Source organism: Scyliorhinus canicula, chromosome 6, assembly GCF_902713615.1.
Source record: "Scyliorhinus canicula chromosome 6, sScyCan1.1, whole genome shotgun sequence".
NCBI classification, from domain to species: Eukaryota; Metazoa; Chordata; class Chondrichthyes; order Carcharhiniformes; family Scyliorhinidae; genus Scyliorhinus; species Scyliorhinus canicula.
In genome coordinates this window covers 223,124,793-223,146,415 of record NC_052151.1, presented here as the reverse complement: position 1 = coordinate 223,146,415, position 21,623 = coordinate 223,124,793, and the positions used below count along the sequence as shown (strand labels likewise).

Below are 21,623 nucleotides of genomic sequence, written 5' to 3'. Positions count from 1 at the left end.
AAATGCCCTTAGTGTCTAAAAAAGGTTAGAAGGGGTTATTGGGTTACAGGGATATGGTGGAAGTGAGGGCTTAAGTAGGTCGGTGCAGACTCCATGGGCCGACTGGCCTCCTTCTGCACTGTATGTTCAGCTCAAAGTCTGGTACGACGCGATTGATGGGACAGTTGCGAAATTAAACCGGCGAGAACAAATAGGTTGGACAGTAAATTGTGAAGAAGACGTCAGGAGGTCACAAGGGGACACCGACAGGTTAACCTGTCACTGATACCCTCCAGGGCGATAATAAATGGAGAAAACAGAAGGCCCAATTAGTGACTGGAGTGTGGAAGGAAAAATGAGAAGTGTGTCCGACGGAGATAGCTTTGTTCGTTTGACGGAGGCTGTATAAATAGTTGGGGGTAATAGTTGCTGAAGGATACAGGGTGCCATTACTCAGGGTCTAGAGGAGTTTGAACGGACACACAGGTCATTTGATCCAACAGGTGAAGACCCGATGGGCCAAATGGCCTCTTTATATGCCCCACCGATACTCAAGCTCGATGCCAACAAGGAGAAACATATGGCAACATGTTAATCCCTGTCTTAGACATCCACTCCCTCCCCCACCGACGCACAGTATCAGCCGTGTGTCCCAGCTACAAGATGCTCAGCAGGAACTAACCAAGGCTCCTCAGGCAGCACCTTCCAAACCCACGGCCGCTACCATCTAGAAGGACAAGGGCAGCAGATACCTGGGAACCCCCCCACCTGGAGGCTCCCCTCCCAGTCACTCCCCACCCTGACTGGGAAATATATCGGCCGTTCCTTCACTGTCACCGGGGCAACAGCCTGGAACCCCCTCCCTAACAGCACAGTGGGTGTACCTACACCTCAGGGACTGCAGCGCTTCAAGAAGGCAGCTCACCCCCACCTCCTGAAGGGCAACTAGGGGTGGGCAATAAATGCTGGGCTAACCAGGACAGTCTGCATCACTGCGAAAGTACCTATAAAATATCAATGAAGGAATGTGAAGTGTATAAAATGACCGTAACTTTCTGTGGGTAATAAATCAATGTTTATCTTCTAACACCCCAGCTCTGCCAATGGTCCCCTCTCTCTCCCTGGATCGTGGGACCTTCCTGAAGGGGAACAGTGTCAAATTTCACTGCTCGGCATATCGCCCTCTGAGAGGGCTGATTTTCTACCTGGGAAAGCTGGTCAATGGATCGGTCGGCACCCCCCTCCTTTCAAATGTAGCTTACCAGACAAGCATCCTGACCCTGCACAATGTGACATCAGCTGACGGAGGTTCATATGCCTGCTGGTACCAGTTAATCAGGGACGGGCATCGATACAATTCCTCCATCAGTCAGACCGTTGGCATCACTGTTGGAGGTGAGTGAGTTAATGCTGATTATTGGCCGTGTTCACTGCTGGGGAAAGAGAGATAAGGCGGGATTGTTCAGTCCGGCCCCAATCTACTGGGCGCGGTTCATTCCCTGTCAGCACGCTTGCTGTCGTAAAAAACAAATAACCAAAATATAATAATTATCGCTTATTGTCACAAGTAGGCTTGAAATGAAGTTACTGTGAAAAGCGCCAAGTCGCCACATTCCGGCGCCTGTTCGGGGAGGCTGGTACGGCAAGAAAATGAGAGAAAATTGAATTACCCAAATAAAGATTCTCAATGAACGTAACATCAATTTATACTGCACGGGAAGAATGTGATGATCGGTGGGTGGGTGGGCGCTGATTGATGATCGGTGATTGATGATCGATGATTGATGATCGGTGGGTGGGTGGGCGCTGATTGATGATCGATGATTGATGATCGATGATTGATGATCGGTGGGTGGGTGGGCGCTGATTGATGATCGGTGATTGATGATCGATGATTGATGATCGGTGGGTGGGTGGGCGCTGATTGATGATCGATGATTGATGATCGGTGATTGATGATCGGTGGGTGGGTGGGCGCTGATTGATGATCGATGATTGATGATCGATGATTGATGATCGGTGGGTGGGTGGGCGCTGATTGATGATCGGTGATTGATGATCGATGATTGATGATCGGTGGGTGGGTGGGCGCTGATTGATGATCGGTGATTGATGATCGATGATTGATGATCGGTGGGTGGGTGGGCGCTGATTGATGATCGGTGATTGATGATCGATGATTGATGATCGGTGGGTGGATGGGCGCTGATTGATGATCGGTGATTGATGATCGATGATTGATGATCGGTGGGTGGGTGGGCACTGATTGATGATCGGTGATTGATGATCGATGATTGATGATCGGTGGGTGGGTGGGCGCTGATTGATGATCGATGATTGATGATCGATGATTGATGATCGATGATTGATGATCGGTGGGTGGGTGGGCGCTAATTGATGATCGATGATTGATGATCGATGATTGATGATCGGTGGGTGGGTGGGCGCTGATTGATGATCGGTGATTGATGATCGATGATTGATGATCGGTGGGTGGGTGGGCGCTGATTGATGATCGGTGATTGATGATCGATGATTGATGATCGGTGGGTGGGTGGGCGCTAATTGATGATCGATGATTGATGATCGATGATTGATGATCGGTGGGTGGGTGGGCGCTGATTGATGATCGGTGATTGATGATCGATGATTGATGATCGGTGGGTGGGTGGGCGCTGATTGATGATCGGTGATTGATGATCGATGATTGATGATCGGTGGGTGGGTGGGCGCTGATTGATGGAGGCGTTGCCATGGAGAATGAGCTGGGGAGCACTTAGCAGTGGGGACCATCGGTGTCATTATGGGTAACGTCCCTCGCCCTGGAATCCAGGCTCTGGGTGAAAAGGTTCGAAACCCACATTGCCGTGGAATTCCAATCCAAATCGCAATGTCTGGAATCGAAAGCCAGTTTGAATAATGGCGAGGCCAAAACTATCAGTTATTGTTGTTGAAAATGTGTCCCGCCCCCCTTTTATGGAAGGGAATCTGCAGCCCCTCCCTGGGTACGCCTTCCCCCAGGGTGACCCACAGCAATGTGGCTGACCCTTAGCTGCCCTGTCAAATGGCTCGAGTCAGCCACCCAGGCCGTGGGGTCATGCTGTGGTAACCCCCGCCTCCCCAGGAGGTTTGGGGGCGTCTACGGTACAATCTAATCATTGCCACTCTTCACTTTGCAGATCATCCTCCCAAACCTTCAATAAAGCAGAGCCGTCAGGGCAATGTCTATCTCCCGGGAGAAACTGCCCGGCTTCACTGTTTCTCTCCTTATTCACACCCATTCTCCGTGTTTGTCTTGCACGAAGCTGGGGAGGAGAACGTTGTCAGTCAGATGTTACCCAACAGGAGGACTGTGGTTTCTTTCGAGGTGCCCCTCGGCATGAAGACGGGATATAGAAATTATACCTGTTCCTACACAGTGCAAACGGCCGCTGGTCATTTTCATTCGGACGTTAGCGATGTGCTGCACCTGATTGTTACAGGTAAGGAAAAAGTGACTTGGTGATGATGTGGGGGTCAGGGCTGAGATTCAAGTCAGAGGGCGCAGGATTGTTCCTGTTCATGAGGAGGTCGTTCAACCCATCGTCACTGAACCTTCTCTCCAGACCAGTATCGTGGCTTAGAGCCTTTTCCCCAAACCCTCTTGAACAGTGCTCCCATTAAACTAACCATGCAATACCCACTCCAATGCCTGGATTGAACCGGCCACCTCCACACATCCAGACAGAACACTGAAGAGGTACACCACTGTGCAGAACAGTTAAACCTCGCGTCCAATTTACTGGTTTTGCAAATGATTTGGAGAAATGCGACATTCTCCACATTGGTGCCATGAACCGGGAAGGCAGAATATATCTGAATGGCCATAAATTAGGAGAAGGGAATGTGCAACGAGACACGCATGTCCTCGGAAAACAGTCGGTGAAGGTAAACATGCAGGTAGAGCAGGTCCGCACAGACCAGAGAGAGGGAAAACATTCCCATTGGGAGAGGGGACAGAGCAGAGAGGGGGGAACATTCACATTGGGAGAGGGGACAGAGCAGAGAGGGGGGAACATTCCCATTGGGAGAGGGGACAGAGCAGAGAGGAGCAGTCCCATTGGGAGAGGGGACAGAACAGAGAGAGGGGAGCATTCCCATTGGGAGAGGGGACAGAGCAGAGGGGGAACATTCCCATTGGGAGAGGGGACAGAACAGAGAGAGGGGAGCATTCCCATTGGGAGAGGGGACATAACAGAGAGAGGGGAGCATTCACATTGGGAGAGGGGACAGAGCAGAGATGGGGAACATTCCCATTGGGAGAGGGGACAGAACAGAGAGAGGGGAGCATTCCCATTGGGAGAGGGGACAGAGCAGAGATGGGGAACATTCCCATTGGGAGAGGGGCCAGAGCAGAGAGTAACACTCCCATTGGGAGAGGGGACAGAGCAGAGAGGGGGGAACATTCCCATTGGGAGAGGGGACAGAGCATAGAGGGGGGAACATTCCCATTGGAGAGGGGACAGAGCAGAGAGGGGGGAACATTCCCATTGGGAGAGGGGACAGAACAGAGAGAGAGGAGCATTGTCATTTGGAAAGGGGACAGAGCAGAGATGGGGAACATTCCCATTGGGAGAGGGGACAGAGCAGAGAGGGGGGAACATTCCCATTGGGAGAGGGGCCAGAGCAGAGAAAGAGGAGCATTGTCATTTGGAAAGGGGACAGAGCAGAGAGGGGAAAACATTCCCAGCGGGAGAGGGGACAGAGCAGAGGGGGGGGAACATTCCCATTCGGAGAGGGGACAGAGCAGAGAGGGGGGAACACTCCCATTTGGAGAGGGGACAGAGCAGAGAGGGGAGAACATTCCCATTGGGAGAGGGGACAGAGCAGAGAGGGGAGAACATTCCCATTGGGAGAGGGGACAGAGCAGAGAGGGGGGAACATTTCCATTGGGAGAGGGAAGAGAGCAGAGAGGAGGGAACATTCCCATTGGGAGAGGGGACAGAGCAGAGAGGGGGGAACATTCCCATTGGGAGAGGGGCCAGAGCAGAGAGGGGGGAAACATTCCCATTGGGAGAGGGGACAGAGCAGAGAGGGAAAACATTCCCATTGGGAGAGGGGACAGAGCAGAGAGGGAAAACATTCCCATTGGGAGAGGGGACAGAGCAGAGAGGGAAAACATTCACAGCGGGAGAGGGGACAGAGCAGAGAGGGAAAACATTCCCATTGGGAGAGGGGACAGAGCAGAGAGGGAAAACATTCCCATTGGGAGAGGGGACAGAGCAGAGAGGGGGGAACATTCCCATTGGGAGAGGGGACAGAGCAGAGAGGGAAAACATTCACAGCGGGAGAGGAGACAGAGCAGAGAGGGAAAACATTCCCATTGGGAGAGGGGACAGAGCAGAGAGGGAAAACATTCCCATTGGGAGAGGGGACAGAGCAGAGAGGGAAAACATTCCCATTGGGAGAGGGGACAGAGCAGAGAGGGGGGAACATTCCCATTGGGAGAGGGGACAGAGCAGAGAGGGAAAACATTCCCATTGGGAGAAGGGACAGAGCAGAGATGGGGAACACTCCCATTGGGAGAGGAGACAGAGCAGAGAGGGGGGAACATTCCCATTGGGAGAGGGGACAGAGCAGAGAGGGGGAACATTCCCATTGGGAGAGGGGACAGAACAGAGAGAGGGGGGAACATTCCCATTGGGAGAGGGGACAGAGCAGAGATGGGGAACATTCCCATTGGGAGAGGAGACAGAGCATACAGGAGGGAACATTCCCATTGGGAGAGGGGACAGAGCAGAGAGGGAAAACATTCCCATTGGGAGAAGGGACAGAGCAGAGATGGGGAACACTCCCATTGGGAGAGGGGACAGAGCAGAGAGGGGGGAACATTCCCATTGGGAGAGGGGACAGAGCAGAGAGGGGGGAACATTCCCATTGGAGAGGGGACAGAGCAGAGAGGCGGAACATTCCCATTGGGAGAGGAGACAGAGCAGAGAGGAGGGAACATTCCCATTGGGAGAGGGGACAGAGCAGAGAGGGGGAACATTCCCATTGGGAGAGGGGACAGAGCAGAGAGGGGGGAACATTCCCATTGGGAGAGGGGACAGAGCAGAGAGGAGGGAACATTCCCATTGGAGAGGGGACAGAGCAGAGAGGGTAACATTCCCATTGGGAGAGGGGACAGAGCAGAGAGAGAGGGGAGCATTCCCATTGGGAGAGGGGACAGAGCAGAGTGGGAGAACATTCCCATTGGGAGAGGGGGCAGAGCAGAGTGGGAGAACATTCCCATTGGGAGAGGGGTCAGCGCAGAGAGGAGGGAACATTCCCATTGGGAGAGGGGACAGAGCAGAGAGAGGAACATTCCCATTGGGAGAGGGGACAGAGCAGAGAGGGGGGAACATTCCCATTGGAGAGGGGACAGAGCAGAGAGGGGGGAACATTCCCATTGGGAGAGGGGACAGAGCAGAGAGGGAAAACATTCCCATTGGGAGAGGGGACAGAGCAGAGAGGGAAAACATTCCCATTGGGAGAGGGGACAGAGCAGAGAGGGGGGAACATTCCCATTGGGAGAGGGGACAGAGCAGAGAGGGAAAACATTCCCATTGGGAGAGGGGACAGAGCAGAGAGGGAAAACATTCCCATTGGGAGAGGGGAGAGAGCAGAGAGGGAAAACATTCCCATTGGGAGAGGGGACAGAGCAGAGAGGGAAAACATTCCCATTGGGAGAGGGGACAGAGCAGAGAGGGGGGAACATTCCCATTGGGAGAGGGGACAGAGCAGAGAGGGAAAACATTCCCATTGGGAGAGGGGACAGAACAGAGAGGGAAAACATTCCCATTGGAGAGGGGACAGAGCAGAGAGGGGGGAACATTCCCATTGGGAGAGGGAACAGAGCAGAGAGGAGCAGTCCCATTGGGAGAGGGGACAGAGCAGAGAGGGAAAACATTCACAGCGGGAGAGGGGACAGAGCAGAGAGGGAAAACATTCCCATTGTGAGAGGGGACAGAGCAGAGAGGGAAAACATTCCCATTGGGAGAGGGGACAGAGCAGAGAGGGGGGAACATTCCCATTGGGAGAGGGGACAGAGCAGAGAGGGAAAACATTCACAGCGGGAGAGGGGACAGAGCAGAGAGGGGGGAACATTCCCATTGGGAGAGGGGACAGAGCAGAGAGGGAAAACATTCCCATTGGGAGAGGGGACAGAGCAGAGAGGGGGGAACATTCCCATTGGGAGAGGGGACAGAGCAGAGAGGGGGGAACATTCCCATTGGGAGAGGGGACAGAGCAGAGAGGGGGAACATTCCCATTGGGAGAGGGGACAGAACAGAGAGAGGGGAGCATTCCCATTGGGAGAGGGGACAGAGCAGAGATGGGGAACATTCCCATTGGGAGAGGAGACAGAGCATACAGGAGGGAACATTCCCATTGGGAGAGGGGACAGAGCAGAGAGGGGGGAACATTCCCATTGGGAGAGGGCACAGAGCAGAGAGGAGCAGTCCCATTGGGAGAGGGGACAGAGCAGAGATGGGGAACATTCTCATTGGGAGAGGGGACAGAACAGAGAGAGGGGAGCATTACCATTGGGAGAGGGGACAGAGCAGAGATGGGGAACATTCCCATTGGGAGAGGGGACAGAACAGAGAGAGGGGAGCATTCCCATTGGGAGAGGGGACAGAGCAGAGAGGAGCAGTCCCATTGGGAGAGGGGACAGAGCAGAGAGAGAGGAGCATTGTCATTTGGAAAGGGGACAGAGCAGAGATGGGGAACATTCCCATTGGGAGAGGGGACAGAGCAGACAGGGGGGAACATTCCCATTGGGAGAGGGGACAGAGCAGAGAGGGGGGATGATTCCCGTTGGGAGAGGGGACAGAGCAGAGAGGAGGGAACATTCCCATTGGAGAGGGGACAGAGCAGAGAGGGGGGAACATTCCCATTGGGAGAGGGGACAGAGCAGAGAGGGGGGAACATTCCCATTGGGAGAGGGGCAGAGCAGAGATGGGAGAACATTCCCATTGGGAGAGGGGACAGAGCAGAGAGGGGGGAACATTCACATTGGGAGAGGGGACAGAGCAGAGAGGGGGGAACATTCCCATTGGGAGAGGGGACAGAGCAGAGAGGGGGGAACATTCCCATTGGGAGAGGGGGCAGAGCAGAGAGAGGGAACATTCCCATTGGGAGAGGGGACAGAGCAGAGAGGGGGGAACATTCCCATTGGGAGAGGGGACAGAGCAGAGAGGGGGAGAACATTTCCATTGGGAGAGGGGACAGAGCAGAGAGGGTAACATTCCCATTGGGAGAGGGGACAGAGCAGAGAGAGAGGGGAGCATTCCCATTGGGAGAGGGGACAGAGCAGAGTGGGAGAACATTCCCATTGGGAGAGGGGGCAGAGCAGAGAGGAGGGAACATTCCCATTGGGAGAGGGGACAGAGCAGAGAGAGGAACATTCCCATTGGGAGAGGGGCAGAGCAGAGAGGGGAGAACATTCCCATTGGGAGAGGGGACAGAGCAGAGAGGGGGGAACATTCACATTGGGAGAGGGGACAGAGCAGAGAGGGGGAACATTCCCATTGGGAGAGGGGACAGAGCAGAGAGGGGGGAACATTCCCATTGGGAGAGGGGGCAGAGCAGAGAGAGGGAACATTCCCATTGGGAGAGGGGACAGAGCAGAGAGGGGTGAACATTCCCATTGGGAGAGGGGACAGAGCAGAGAGGGGGGAACATTTCCATTGGGAGAGGGGACAGAGCAGAGAGGGTAACATTCCCATTGGGAGAGGGGACAGAGCAGAGAGGGTAACATTCCCATTTTTGAGAGGGGACAGAGCAGAGAGAGAGGGGAGCATTCCCATTGGGAGAGGGGACAGAGCAGAGTGGGAGAACATTCCCATTGGGAGAGGGGGCAGAGCAGAGAGGAGGGAACATTCCCATTGGGAGAGGGGACAGAGCAGAGAGAGGAACATTCCCATTGGGAGAGGGGACAGAGCAGAGAGGGGGGAACATTCCCATTGGAGAGGGAACAGAGCAGAGAGGGGGGAACATTCCCATTGGGAGAGGGGACAGAGCAGAGAGGGAGGAACATTCCCATTGGGAGAAGGCACAGATCAGAGAGGGGGGAACATTCCCATTGGGAGAGGGGACAGAGCAGGGTGGGAGAACATTCCCATTGGGCGTGGGGACAGAGCAGAGAGGGGTGAGAATTCCCATTGGGAGTGGGGACATAGCAGAGAGAGGAACATTCCCATTGGGAGAGGGGCAGAGCAGAGAGGGGAGAACATTCCTATTGGGAGAGGGGACAGAGCAGAGAGGGAGGAACATTCCCATTGGGAGAGAGGACAGAGCAGAGAGGGGGAACATTCCCATTGGGAGAGGGGACAGAGCAGAGAGCGGAGAACGTTCCCAATGGGAGTGGGCACAGAGCAGAGAGGGGGGAACATTCCCATTAGGAGAGGAGACAGAGCAGAGAGGGGGGAACATTCCCATTGAGTGAGGGGACAGAGCAGAGAGGGGGGAACATTCCCATTGGGAGAGGAGACAGAGCAGAGAGGGGGGAACATTCCCATTGGGAGAGGGGACAGAGCAGAGAGGGGGGAACATTCCTATTGGGAGAGGGGACAGAGCAGAGAGGGGGAACATTCCCATTGGGAGAGGGGACAGAGCAGAGAGGGGGTACATTCCCATTGGGAGAGGAGACAGAGCAGAGAGGGGGGAACATTCCCATTGGGAGAGGGGGCAGAGCAGAGAGGGGGAACTTTGCCATTGGGCGAGGGGACAGAGCAGAGAGGGGCGAACATTCCCATTGGGAGAGGGGACAGAGCAGAGAGGGGGAACATTCCCATTGGGAGAGGGGACAGAGCAGAGAGGTGGGAACATTCCCATTGGGAGAGGGGCCAGAGCAGAGAGGGGGGAAGATTCCCGTTGGGAGAGGGGACAGAGCAGAGAGGGGGGAACATTCCCATTGGGAGAGGTGGCAGAGCAGAGAGGGGGGAACATTCCCATTGGGAGAGGGGACAGAGCAGAGAGGGGGGAATATTCCCTTCGGGAGAGGGGACAGAGCAGAGAGGGGGGAACATTCCCATTGGGAGAGGGGACAGAGCAGAGAGGGGGGAACATTCCCATTGGGAGAGGAGACAGAGCAGAGAGGGGGGAACATTCCCATTGGGAGAGGGGGCAGAGCAGAGAGGGGGAACTTTGCCATTGGGCGAGGGGACAGAGCAGAGAGGGGCGAACATTCCCATTGGGAGAGGGGACAGAGCAGAGAGGGGGAACATTCCCATTGTGAGAGGGGACAGAGCAGAGAGGTGGGAACATTCCCATTGGGAGAGGGGACAGAGCAGTGAGGGGGGAAGATTCCCATTGGGAGAGGGGACAGAGCATAGACGGGGGAACATTCCCATTGGGAGAGGGGACTCCCGAATCTTAAAACCATACCCATGAATCCTGGATCCAATTTCGTGGAACCTCCTCTCATCTCGCCTCCAACACTTCCATCCTTACTGAATTAAGGAGCTCGGAACTTCCCAGTGCTGTGTGCATCCTGGGATGTGGGTAGAATGCCGTCCTGAAGCAGACCGTGAGCCATTGAGACGTTGAGTGGCAGAGCGTGCGAGGGGCTGAGTGGTCTCCGCTCAGTCTTGTCTCTCCCCATGTCAGATCGTCCCGTTTTAAGCATGTGATTGAATAAGGAATGTTTGCCTTACTGCAGATCAGATACCGCCTCCTCGGATCGGGATCAAGCCATCGACGGATCCGACGATTTTGTACATCACCCTGACGTGTACGTCCGCCAGTGCTTTGGCCGACAGCACCTTCTCCCTGTACAAGGAGGACGAGGGGCAGCCCGTCTCGTCATTCCGGACATTCGGAATCACCGCCAACTTCCGCATCTCCAAGATGAGGAGCAGCAACCGGGGCTATTACAGCTGTCAGCACCAAGTGCGGCTGGGTACACAGCTCTTCAACTCCACGCACAGTGACCGCTTGAACGTGACATTAGCAGGTGAGGCATTCTGCGTCCACTTTGGGCAATGACCTGTCTGTGACCCTGAACGTCCCAGAGGTCAGACAGGTTGAAACAGGCGGAGGCTAACAACCTCCCACCCTCCATTCCTGATTCCCCCTCTCGAGGTGGGGAAACATCTCCTCAGCCTCCCCCCCCCCCTCCCCCGTCAATCCCCCACCACTCAGAATCTTATCAATAAGATCACATCTCATTCTGCTAAACCCCAATGATTCCGCACCCCAACCTGCTCAAACCTTTCCTCATCAGAAACACCCGCCCTTCACCCTGGGGGTCAGTCCCGGGAACCCACTGTGAACTGTCTCCAAGACAATTCCTCCCTCAGGAAGGAGATTCACACAGCAGAGGCTACTCCACTCTTGCCCTGCAAAGCTGTATCGAGACACACCGACTTGGATATTCCATTGTTCATACAATAAACAACATGTTTGATTTCCTAATCACTTCCCACGTCTGCACTCTCATCGTTTGTGATACATACAACAAGGCACTTACTACATTGTGGAAGCATATACAGTCAATACCAGTCCCACAGACCCCAGAATCACAACACAATCATCCTGGGCCAGAGCATGGTCAATACCAGTCCCACAGACCCCAGAGTCACAACACATTCATCCTGGGCCAGTCACGGTCAACCCCAGTCCCACAGGCCCCAGAATCACAGCACAATCATCCTGGGCCAGTCACGGTCAACCCCAGTCCCACAGGCCCCAGAATCACAACACAATCATCCTGGGTCAGTCACGGTCACTCCCAGTCCCACAGACCCCGGAGTCACAACACAATCATCCTGGGCCAGAGCATGGTCAATCCCAGTCCCACAGAGCCCAGTCACAACACAATCATCCTGGGCCAGTCACGGTCAATCCCAGTCCCACAGACCCCGGAGTCACAACACAATCATCCTGGGCCAGTCACGGTCAATACCAGTCCCACAGGCCCCAGAATCACAACACAATCATCCTGGGCCAGAGCATGGTCAATTCCAATCCCACAGACCCCGGGGCACAGCACAATCATCCTGGGCCAGTCACGGTCAATTCCAATCCCACAGAGCCCAGAGTCACAACACTATCACCCTGGGCCAGTCACGGTCAACCCCAGTCCCACAGGCCCCAGAATCACAGCACAATCATCCTGGGCCAGTCACGGTCAATCCCAGTCCCACAGATTCCGGGGTCACAACACAATCATCCTGGGCCAGAGCATGGTCAACTCCAGTCCCACAGAGCCCAGAGTCACAACACTATCATCCTGGGCCAGTCTCGGTCAACTCCAGTCCCACAGAGCCCAGAGTCACAACACTATCATCCTGGGCCAGTCTCGGTCAACTCCAGTCCCACAGACCCCGGAGTCACAACACAATCATCCTGGGCCAGTCACGGTCAATCCCAGTCCCACAGGCCCCCGAGTCACAACACAATCACCCTGGGCCAGTCACGGTCAATCCCAGCCCCACAGACCCCGAGTCACAACACAATCATCCTGGGCCAGTCACGGTCAATCCCAGTCCCACAGGCCCCGGGGCACAACACAATCATCCTGGGCCAGTCACGGTCAATCCCAGACCCACAGACCCCGGAGTCACAACACAATCTTCCTGGGCCAGTCACGGTCAATTCCAGTCCCACAGACCCCGGGGCACAACACAATCTTCCTGGGCCAGTCACGGTCAATCCCAGTCCCACAGGCCCCCGAGTCACAACACAATCATCCTGGGCCAGTCACGGTCACTCCCAGTCCCACAGGCCCCGGGGTACAACACTATCATCCTGGCCAGTCACGGTCACTCCCAGTCCCACAGGCCCCCGAGTCACAACACAATCACCCTGGGCCAGTCACGGTCAATCCCAGTCCCACAGGCCCCCGAGTCACAACACAATCAGCCTGGGCCAGTCACGGTCAATCCCAGACCCACAGACCCCTGAGTCACAACACGATCATCCTGGGCCAGTCACGGTCAATCCCAGTCCCACAGATTCCGGGGTCACAACACAATCATCCTGGGCCAGTCACGGTCAATTCAGGTCCCACAGACCCCTGAGTCACAACACGATCATCCTGGGCCAGTCACGGTCAATCCCAGTCCCACAGGCCCCGGAGTCACAACACAATCATCCTGGGCCAATCACGGTCAATTCAGGTCCCACAGACCGCGGAGTCACAACACACATATATTAGCCAGTAATCCATATAAATCTTGCAGAATCTTTGGCCCCATGACTGCTCAGTAAGTTATAGCCACCAGCTTTGTAAGTAGAACACAATAACCGTTTGTTTATAACTGGAACAAAGTTGAACCATGCAGTAATTATAAAGGAATGACGGCAAGCTAATCTACTACCCGCTCCATTTGCCATCACACCCTCTTCCCAAACACACATAAGACAGACACACACTGAGGAAAGGGGGAAGCTGCGGAAATAATAGCGCTTGAATGGCAAATGAGAAGTCAATGTCCCTGCTTCCTGATGTTGGTCGTTGCAGCAGGCTACCGCCCCAGAATGCCGAGAGATCGAACTCATTGGTGCACTGTTAATGATGCTCTTCCGGCAGTTACATCCAGCCAGCACTCCCAGTTAGTATGATTTCCTCTGGAGGGTCACATTCACTTTTATAAACCTGGGCCTGCACTCAACCCAGGATTCCCAGCCTCTGACCTGCCCTTGTAGCCACAGTATGAACGTGGTTGGGTCCAGTTCAGTTTCTGATCAATGGTAACCCGCAGGATGTTCATAGATCATAGAATTTACTGCGCAGACGGAGGCCATTCGGCCCATCGAGACTGCACAGGCTTCTGGAAAGAGCACCCTACCCAAGGTTAACACCTCCACCCCATCCCAATAACCCAGTAACCCCACCCAACACTAAGGGCAATTTTGGACACTAAGGGCAATTTATCATGGCCAATCCACCTAACCTGCACATCTTTGGACTGTGGGAGGAAACCGGAGCACCCGGAAGAAACCCACGTAGACACGGGGAGGATGTGCAGACTCCGCACAGACAGTGACCCAAGCCGGAATAGAACCTGGGACCCTGGAGCTGTGAAGCGATTGTGCTATCCGCAATGCTACCGTGCTGTTGATTGTGGGGGAAGTAGCGATGGTACTGCCATTTAATATCAAGGGGCGATGATTAGATCTTCCCTTGTAGGAGATAGCCATTGCCTGGCATTTGTGTGGCCTGAATAAGACCATAACATGTAGGAGCAGAAGCAGTCCATTTGGCCCATCGAGTCTGCTCCGCCATTCAATCAGATTGTGAATGATCTGAAGTGATAATCCTCAATGAACTTTGCTGCATTATCCCAGTGACCCTCGACCCCCTCACTGATTAACAATCTGTCTGTCTCTCAGCCTGGAACATACTTAACGGCCCGGCCTCAACAGCTCTCTGCGGTGAAGAAACACTCACTCCCCTCTGAGAGATGAAATTCCTCCTCATTTCTGTCTGTCATGCCCGAGCCTGAATATCGTCCTGTCCTTGCCACATATCTGACTTTGGGGAGGTGCTAGTGGGGAACTAGCTGGTTTAGCACAGGGCTAAATCGCTGGCTTTGAAAGCAGACCAAGGCAGGCCAGCAGCACGGTTCAATTCCCATACCAGCCTCCCCGAGCAGGCGCCGGAATGTGGCGACTAGGGGCTTTCCACAGTAACTTCATTTTTGAAGCCTATTCGTGACAATAAGCCATTTTCATTTCATTTAGAGGGCAGCACGGTAGCATTGTGGATAGCACAATCGCTTCACAGCTCCAGGGTCCCAGGTTCTATTCCCGGCTTGGGTCACTGTCTGTGCGGTGTCTGCACGTTCCCCCCGTGTGTGCGTGGGTTTCCTCCGGGTGCTCCGGTTTCCTCCCACAGTCCAAAGATGTGCAGGTTAGGTGGATTGGCCATGATAAATTGCCCTTAGTGTCCAAAATTGCCCTTAGTGTTGGGTGGGGTTACTGGGTAATGGGGATAGGGTGGAGGTGTGGGCTAGGGTAGGGTGCTCTTTCCAAGAGCCGGTGCAGACTCGATGGGCCGAATGGCCTCCTTCTGCACTGTAAATTCTATGTAAACATTGGTAGCGATTGGGCCCCCCTGAGCTACTAACTGTTAGCTGGAGTTTTTGACGAGCTGAATTGGGCTTCGATGTCCACTACGCCGGGGATGAGGGTTGAGCCCAGGTTCGAGCTTGCTGTGTCCTTTTGATTTTGTACCTTTCAGGAGACACTGCCCTTAGACTGGCAAACGGGGCCAACAATTGCTCTGGGAGAGTGGAGGTGTTCCATGAGGGCGTGTGGGGCACAGTCTGTAACCACAGCTGGGATGCCAAGGATGGAACCGTGGTTTGCAGACACCTGGGCTGTGGGTTTGTCCAATCAGTGCCAGGCATTTTAACTTATGGCAGGGGCTCAGGACCTATCTGGTTGAAGAATGTCGCCTGCGTTGGCACTGAATCATCCCTCTGGCTCTGCTCATTGGATTCTACCTATCGATGGTCGTCTTGCCAACATCACAAAGATGCAGCTGTTCAGTGCACAGGTCAGCAAACTTGTGATAAACGTGGGCCATGTTTATCTCGATCGTGTATATCTGTTTGTTACAGTGATACCGTTAAGAACCTTGGTTAAGGCACCCAGACTCTGGGTCTGCTAAATCTGCAATTAAAAGGTCATAAAAGGCGTGGTCATGATTAATTTGAACCATTTTTTTGTGTACAGAGAGGTGCCTGTGGGGCTGCACGGCAGCACAGGTGGATAGCACTGTGGCTTCACAGCTCCTGGGTCCCAGGTTCGATTCCCCGCTGGGTCACTGTCTGTGTGGAGTCTGCACGTTCACCCCGTGTCTGCGTGGGTTCCCTCCGGGTGCTCCGGTTTCCTCCCACAGCCCAAAGACGTGCAGGTTAGGTGTATTGGCCAGGCTAAATTGCCCTTAGTGACCAAAGAGGATAGGAGGGGTTGTTGGGTTATGGGGATAAGGTGGAAGTGAGGGCTTAATTTGGTCGGTGCAACTCGATGGGCCGAATGGTCTCCTTCGCATTGTATGTTCTATGCCTGATGGAACATTGTAATGATCGCTCGAGATTCCCTGGAGTGTAAATAATTCTTGAGGGAGTGGTGTTTAGTCCTAGCTGAGCAGGACATGAAAGGAGAGATACAGATGATGTAACTAATGGGAGAATCCAGACCTGTGGCAAGCATTTTTAACTCTTGGATTATTTAATTTGACGAAGCCAGAAGGATTTTCAGGTTGTGACTTAAAGGTTCTCTCTTTTTCTGAAAGTAAATCTCTCCCCGGCAGCACAGCAAATATCCCTGGTTTGCTCACTTCATTTATAAGTGACTTTTGACCTGTCATGGGCTTTGCTTCATTGGAGATAGTGAAAGAATGAGGCAATAGTTCAGTGCTTTGTATTCCCTTTTGGAGCTCTATAATTGTTCAGTGGAGAGCTGTTTTTTGTGTGATGTTAATGCGGTAAATACTGTGTTAATGATAAAGGTGTTTTAATCTAAATGATTCCAATTTGTTAGTGGAATCACTAATCGGGCAAATAATCCTTTACTCTAATGTTTTACAGATTGAAACATTGCTGGGGTGTGGTGCGGTTGCCTGGCACAAATTGGGGTCTTGTCCAGGAGGGGAACACCGTCCACAATCTGGCAGCAAATAGAAAGGTTTGAGGGGCAGCCAGCACACAGTTAGCGGAGGGCTGAGGTGGATTCCTGCACAGGGAGGTAGAGAGAGCGAGATGTGCACACAGGTCGAGAGTGAGGCACCGAAAGACGAAGGGATAGGTAGAGGTGTCCTGGGGAGGACACGTGGGATCCAATCCCATCATGGCCACTGGTGGTGTTTACAATTCAGGCGATAAGAAGTGGGATGTAAAGGGTGTCAGTCATTGTCACCATCAAACTATGGCCGGCTGTTGTGAGAACCAATCTGGTTGATGATTGTCCTTTTCGGTGAAGGGAAATCTGCCGGCCTTACCCTCTGGCCTCCTTATGACTCCAGACACACAGTGCAAACTGGAAAGGCCCCAACATGCAACGGGCAGGCCAGGAAAGGCACCAAATACCCCCTTCAGGAGCGAAGCCCAACATCCCGTCAAACGGCTGCGGCGTTGAACCACCTTTGAACATTTCCTATTTTGTCTTTTCAGAACGAGATGAAATGTTTTTAAATTGTTATTACAGAGCGCCCCGAGAGGCCGTACTTTGAGCTGTCCGGGTCTGCTGGGCTGTTTCTGCGAGATCAGGATGTGTCCTTCGTGTGCAGCGCCCCATCATACATCTCCGGGAAGAGGTTCCAGCTCCACAAGGATGGAGAGTTGGCGGACATGTCGCAGGTGACGGCTGCCGAGAGCACCCACAGCGTAACCTTCACCATTGTCAACGCGAGCGAAGCCTCTGGGGGCCTGTACTCCTGCGGTTACCAGGTGCAGCAAGCTGGGCTGTTGTACAACTCGAGCAGAAGTTCCGATGTCAATGTAACCATCGTAGGCAAGTGGCTGATTCCACGCCGAGAGAGTGCACCGGATTCGGGTAGCCGGAGGTCAGACACATGCCCATATTCCAGACAAACGATGCAGATATTCTGGGGAATGAGGCCGTTTAGCCCCTCCAACCTGCTATCCCAATCAATAAGACCATGGCTGAACCGATTGTAAGGCCGACCTCACATCCCTGCCGACCCCCTCGATAAACTTTCACCCCTCTCCTTAATGAACAATCTTTCCGGCTCTGCCTCAATAATATTCCCAGATTCTGCTTCCGCTGCCTTTTGAGGAAGAGAATTCCCCAGACTTCCCGGCTCCCTGAGGGAATTAGATTCTCCTCATCTCCGTTTGAAATGGCCGCCCCCTTTAGTTTAACCCCCTCGTTCTAGACTGTTCCACACACGAGAAAACATCCTCTTCACATCCAACCTGTCAACACCCCTCAGCCTCTGAAAGGTTTGGGTCAAGTCTCCTCTCAGTCTGATAAACTCCAGCAGATACAATCCCAACCTCCACCCTTCCCTCAGGAGATACCCCGCCCGTTCCTGCTGTTAGTCTGGGAAACCGTCTCTGAACAGATTCCAACCCATTGACATCTTCCCTTCAATAAGGAGACGGATTCTGTCCACACTACTCCAGATGTGCCCTACCCAATGTCCTGGACAACTGAAGCAAATCCTCCCGACTTTTATATTCAATTCCCCTCCCAATAAACAATAACATTGTTAACGTTCCCAGTGACTCGCTGCCCCTGTACTCCAGCCGTTTGTGATTCATGCACTGGGGCACCCAGATCCCTCTGTACCTCAGAGATCTGTAATCTCCCACCATTTAGACAATCAGTGTATTTTTTAATCCTTCCTGACCAAGTTGACAATGTCTCATTTCCCCCATTTGCCAGATCTTTGCCCACTGACTGAACCTCTCTGTGTCTCTTGCTAACCTCCTTACGTCCTCTTCATACCTTACTGTCCGACCTATCACTGTTCCGTCAGTAAATTTGGCAAACGTGCCTCAGAATCCTTCATTGATACAGGAGAATTGATGCAGGGATGGGAGTCCATTCCATCCTTTTAGGCACAGATTAGGTCATACAGCCCATTGAGTGAACTTTTGATTTATTTTTAGAAAATATGCATGACCAGTGTCATAGACCAAATAGTTTTAAACAAAAAAAACACATTTATTAAATACGGAATACTCCTTCACCCCACCTACATATACACAGATGCAGACAGATGTGGTTTAAAATAACACAAGAATATATATTGTGCTGTAATGTTCTTAACAAGTACACAGTGCCTGTCAACCAACAGGTCAACTGTGGGCAGATGCACCCCGTTCTGAAGCCAGGTGGCATACACCGCCTGGTACAGCCTCTCTGGGTTTCTCATTAAATTCACCCCCTCCCTCAGATGCTTATCACATTGTGAGCAAACTGGCCTCACTGGAATGACTTCCACAGTGTTTCCAACATCCGCTCTCAAAACGACACACTTTAGAATCTTCTCCCAAATAATGCGTTCTCTTGGGTGCTTTCACGAAGAGTCTGCTTCCAGGATTTCCAACTCTCCTTCGCGTATTCCTCTCCTGTGGATTGCCATGAGCATCCCAGCTACCCAGCCATGCCAACAGAGCACCACTGTGTCACAGGCCGTACTAAGTCCACCAAATTCAGCTGCTTCCTTGCCCTGACTCCATTGTCCTGACGGCTTCTGGCAGGTTTTGTGAGAGCTGTTTCCTCAAGTTGCCTGGAGTCCCGCTTACAACTGAACTCAAAAATTCTTTCTCGCCTAAAGGTGGCCTCTGGCTGCTAAGCAGCAGCCTATTACTTCTTTAAGATCTGTTTAATATCACATAGAAAACCCTCCAGAGGCAATGAGGGCACAGTTTGAAATTAAACACAGACAGGCAGGAATCCTTGTTTAACATGAATCTAACTAAATATTTAACCATTTCTTACACAGAAAAACAAAATTAAACTCACTTAAATCTTTATCTTATTTCTAATAGATTCACATAGTTGTACAGTATAGGTGGCACGGTGGCACAGTGGTTAGCACTGTTGCTTCACAGCACCAGGGTCCCAGTTTGATTCCCGGCTTGGGTCACTGTCTGTGCAGGGTCTGCACGTTCCCCCCGTGTCTGCGTGGGTTTCCTCCGGGTGCTCTGGTTTCCTCCCACAAGTCCCGAAAGACGTGCTTGTTCGATGAATTAGACATTCTGAATTCTCCCTCAGTGTACACGAACAGGCGCCGGAGTGTGGCGACTAGGGGCTTTTCACAGTAACTTCATTGCAGTGTTAATGTAAGACTACTTGTGACAGTAACAAAGATGATGTTTATTATTCAAGGGTGGAAAAGGCCCTTCGGCACCGACAATAACTACCCCTAATCGCGCACTAATCCCACTTACCAGCACTTGTCCCATATCCTTCAATGTGAGGGGGTTTCAATAGTTCATCCGAGTGTTTTTTAAAGGCTGTGAGGTTTTCAGCCTCCAGTACCTCCCCAGCAAGAGGCTGTTCCAGATTCTCAATACCCTGAAAATCCTCAAATCCCCTCAGAATCTGCCCCTCACCCTAAAGCTATTCCCTGTGTGATTGACCCCTCAATCAAGGGGAACTGCTGCCTCTTATTGGTCCAAACACCTTACACTCTCGTACACCTCAATCCTAGACCCCTTAGCCTTTCCTGCTCTGAACAAAACATTCCCAGCCTATCCAGTCTCTCCTTCTAGCTCCGATGCTCCATCCCAGGAAACAACCTGGTGAATCTCCCCTGCACCCCTCCAGTGCAATCACCTCCTTCTGGAGGTGAGGTGACCAGAACTGCACACGGTACTCCAGTTGTGGCCTCACCAACGTTCTGTACAGCTCTATCATAACCTCTCTGCTCTTGTCCTATAAAGGCAAGTCTCCCATGTGCCTTCCTAATGACCCATATTCACCAGCTCTGCCACATTCAGGGGTCTGTGAACAAGTCGTTCCAACACCCTGGACGAGTTTGTGGTCAATTCCAGCCCCACAGAGCCCGAGACAAGTGAATTACCCAATAATTTGCAGACTGACTCTCGGATCTTTGGCTCTTGACCACTGCGATGTCTTACAGGCATCCGATTGGGAAGTGAAACCCAACAACTGTTTGTTTATAACACAAATAGAGATAAGACATGCGATACTTCCAGAAAATAATGACCAGTTAATCTATTACTGCCCCCCGCCCCCTTTCACCATCCCATTCTCTATCCAACCACACACAAGACAGGAGGGGGACAGGAGGGGGTGTCCTCGCTTTGGATGCTGTTGTCATTGCAGCAGCAGGCTGCCCTCCTAGAATGGGAAGTGATCGCAGCCAGCTGTTGGATTGCTAATCACCATCTTCTGGCGGGAGCATTCAGTCAGTACTCCCAGCTGTAGGATTCCCTCACAGCCTCAGGCCTTTGTAAGTCTTATTTGTGTCCACCAGAATGACCAGCAGCCTTTATCTGATATGACCCAGACAAGATTTTTTAAAGGGTTTTTTAACAACTTCAGCTGGTGGCATGCATGGATCCCCCTTAAGATTCTCTTTGCCTCCTCTCAGTCGACACCGAGAGCTGTCGCAGCTTGAGTTTCAGTCTTACTTGGTTCCCAGTGTACTGGAATGTCCTCCAGCTGTGCCGAGGAGAAAACAGAGTCAAATCGGATGTCTGAGCAAAGATTACTCTTTCAGGGAGAGAAGTACTCAAAGAGCCTCCTTCAGCTGAATTCAAAATGAAATTAAAAACTGGAAACACGGTCTCACACAAGAAGGAACATTCCAGTACGCTCAGCACGAATCAGCATTGTATATTGGCTAAGCCCCGGCAATCTGAAACAGCTCATTGGCTGCCAGCCAAGTCCATTAAGAGATGTCATCACTAATGTCAGGCCAAACAGCACGTTATGCTGCAGGCTTTTTGTTTAATTTAAAGGTGAGGTCCATATTAAAGGCATATGTTTCATTAACTGTCCTGGTACAAAAATCGCAATGTTAGAATGACACAAATTAAAAAGTAAAAGCAAGGGACAGACCGGGATTAACAGGAGGATCCTTACAAAGCACCACAAGATCCTCTGTTCTTCTGAGTTTCCTTGTGTCCTGCCATTCTTTCCATCTCCCTTGTCCTTTCTTCTTCCAAATT

The 21,623-nt window shown here is 52.5% G+C and overlaps 1 protein-coding gene across 1 annotated transcript in view; it reads left to right on the top strand.

Annotated features, from left to right (window-relative positions):
• LOC119968049 overlaps positions 1 to 21,623 on the top strand; it is a 33,342-nt gene that overhangs the window by 4,631 nt on the left and 7,088 nt on the right. The window contains exons 2-6 of the mRNA XM_038801147.1: positions 1,075 to 1,374; positions 3,159 to 3,461; positions 10,661 to 10,954; positions 15,188 to 15,505; positions 17,158 to 17,463. Coding sequence (XP_038657075.1) covers positions 1,075 to 1,374; positions 3,159 to 3,461; positions 10,661 to 10,954; positions 15,188 to 15,505; positions 17,158 to 17,463 — 1,521 coding nt within the window. The remainder of the gene's footprint in view (positions 1 to 1,074; positions 1,375 to 3,158; positions 3,462 to 10,660; positions 10,955 to 15,187; positions 15,506 to 17,157; positions 17,464 to 21,623) is intronic.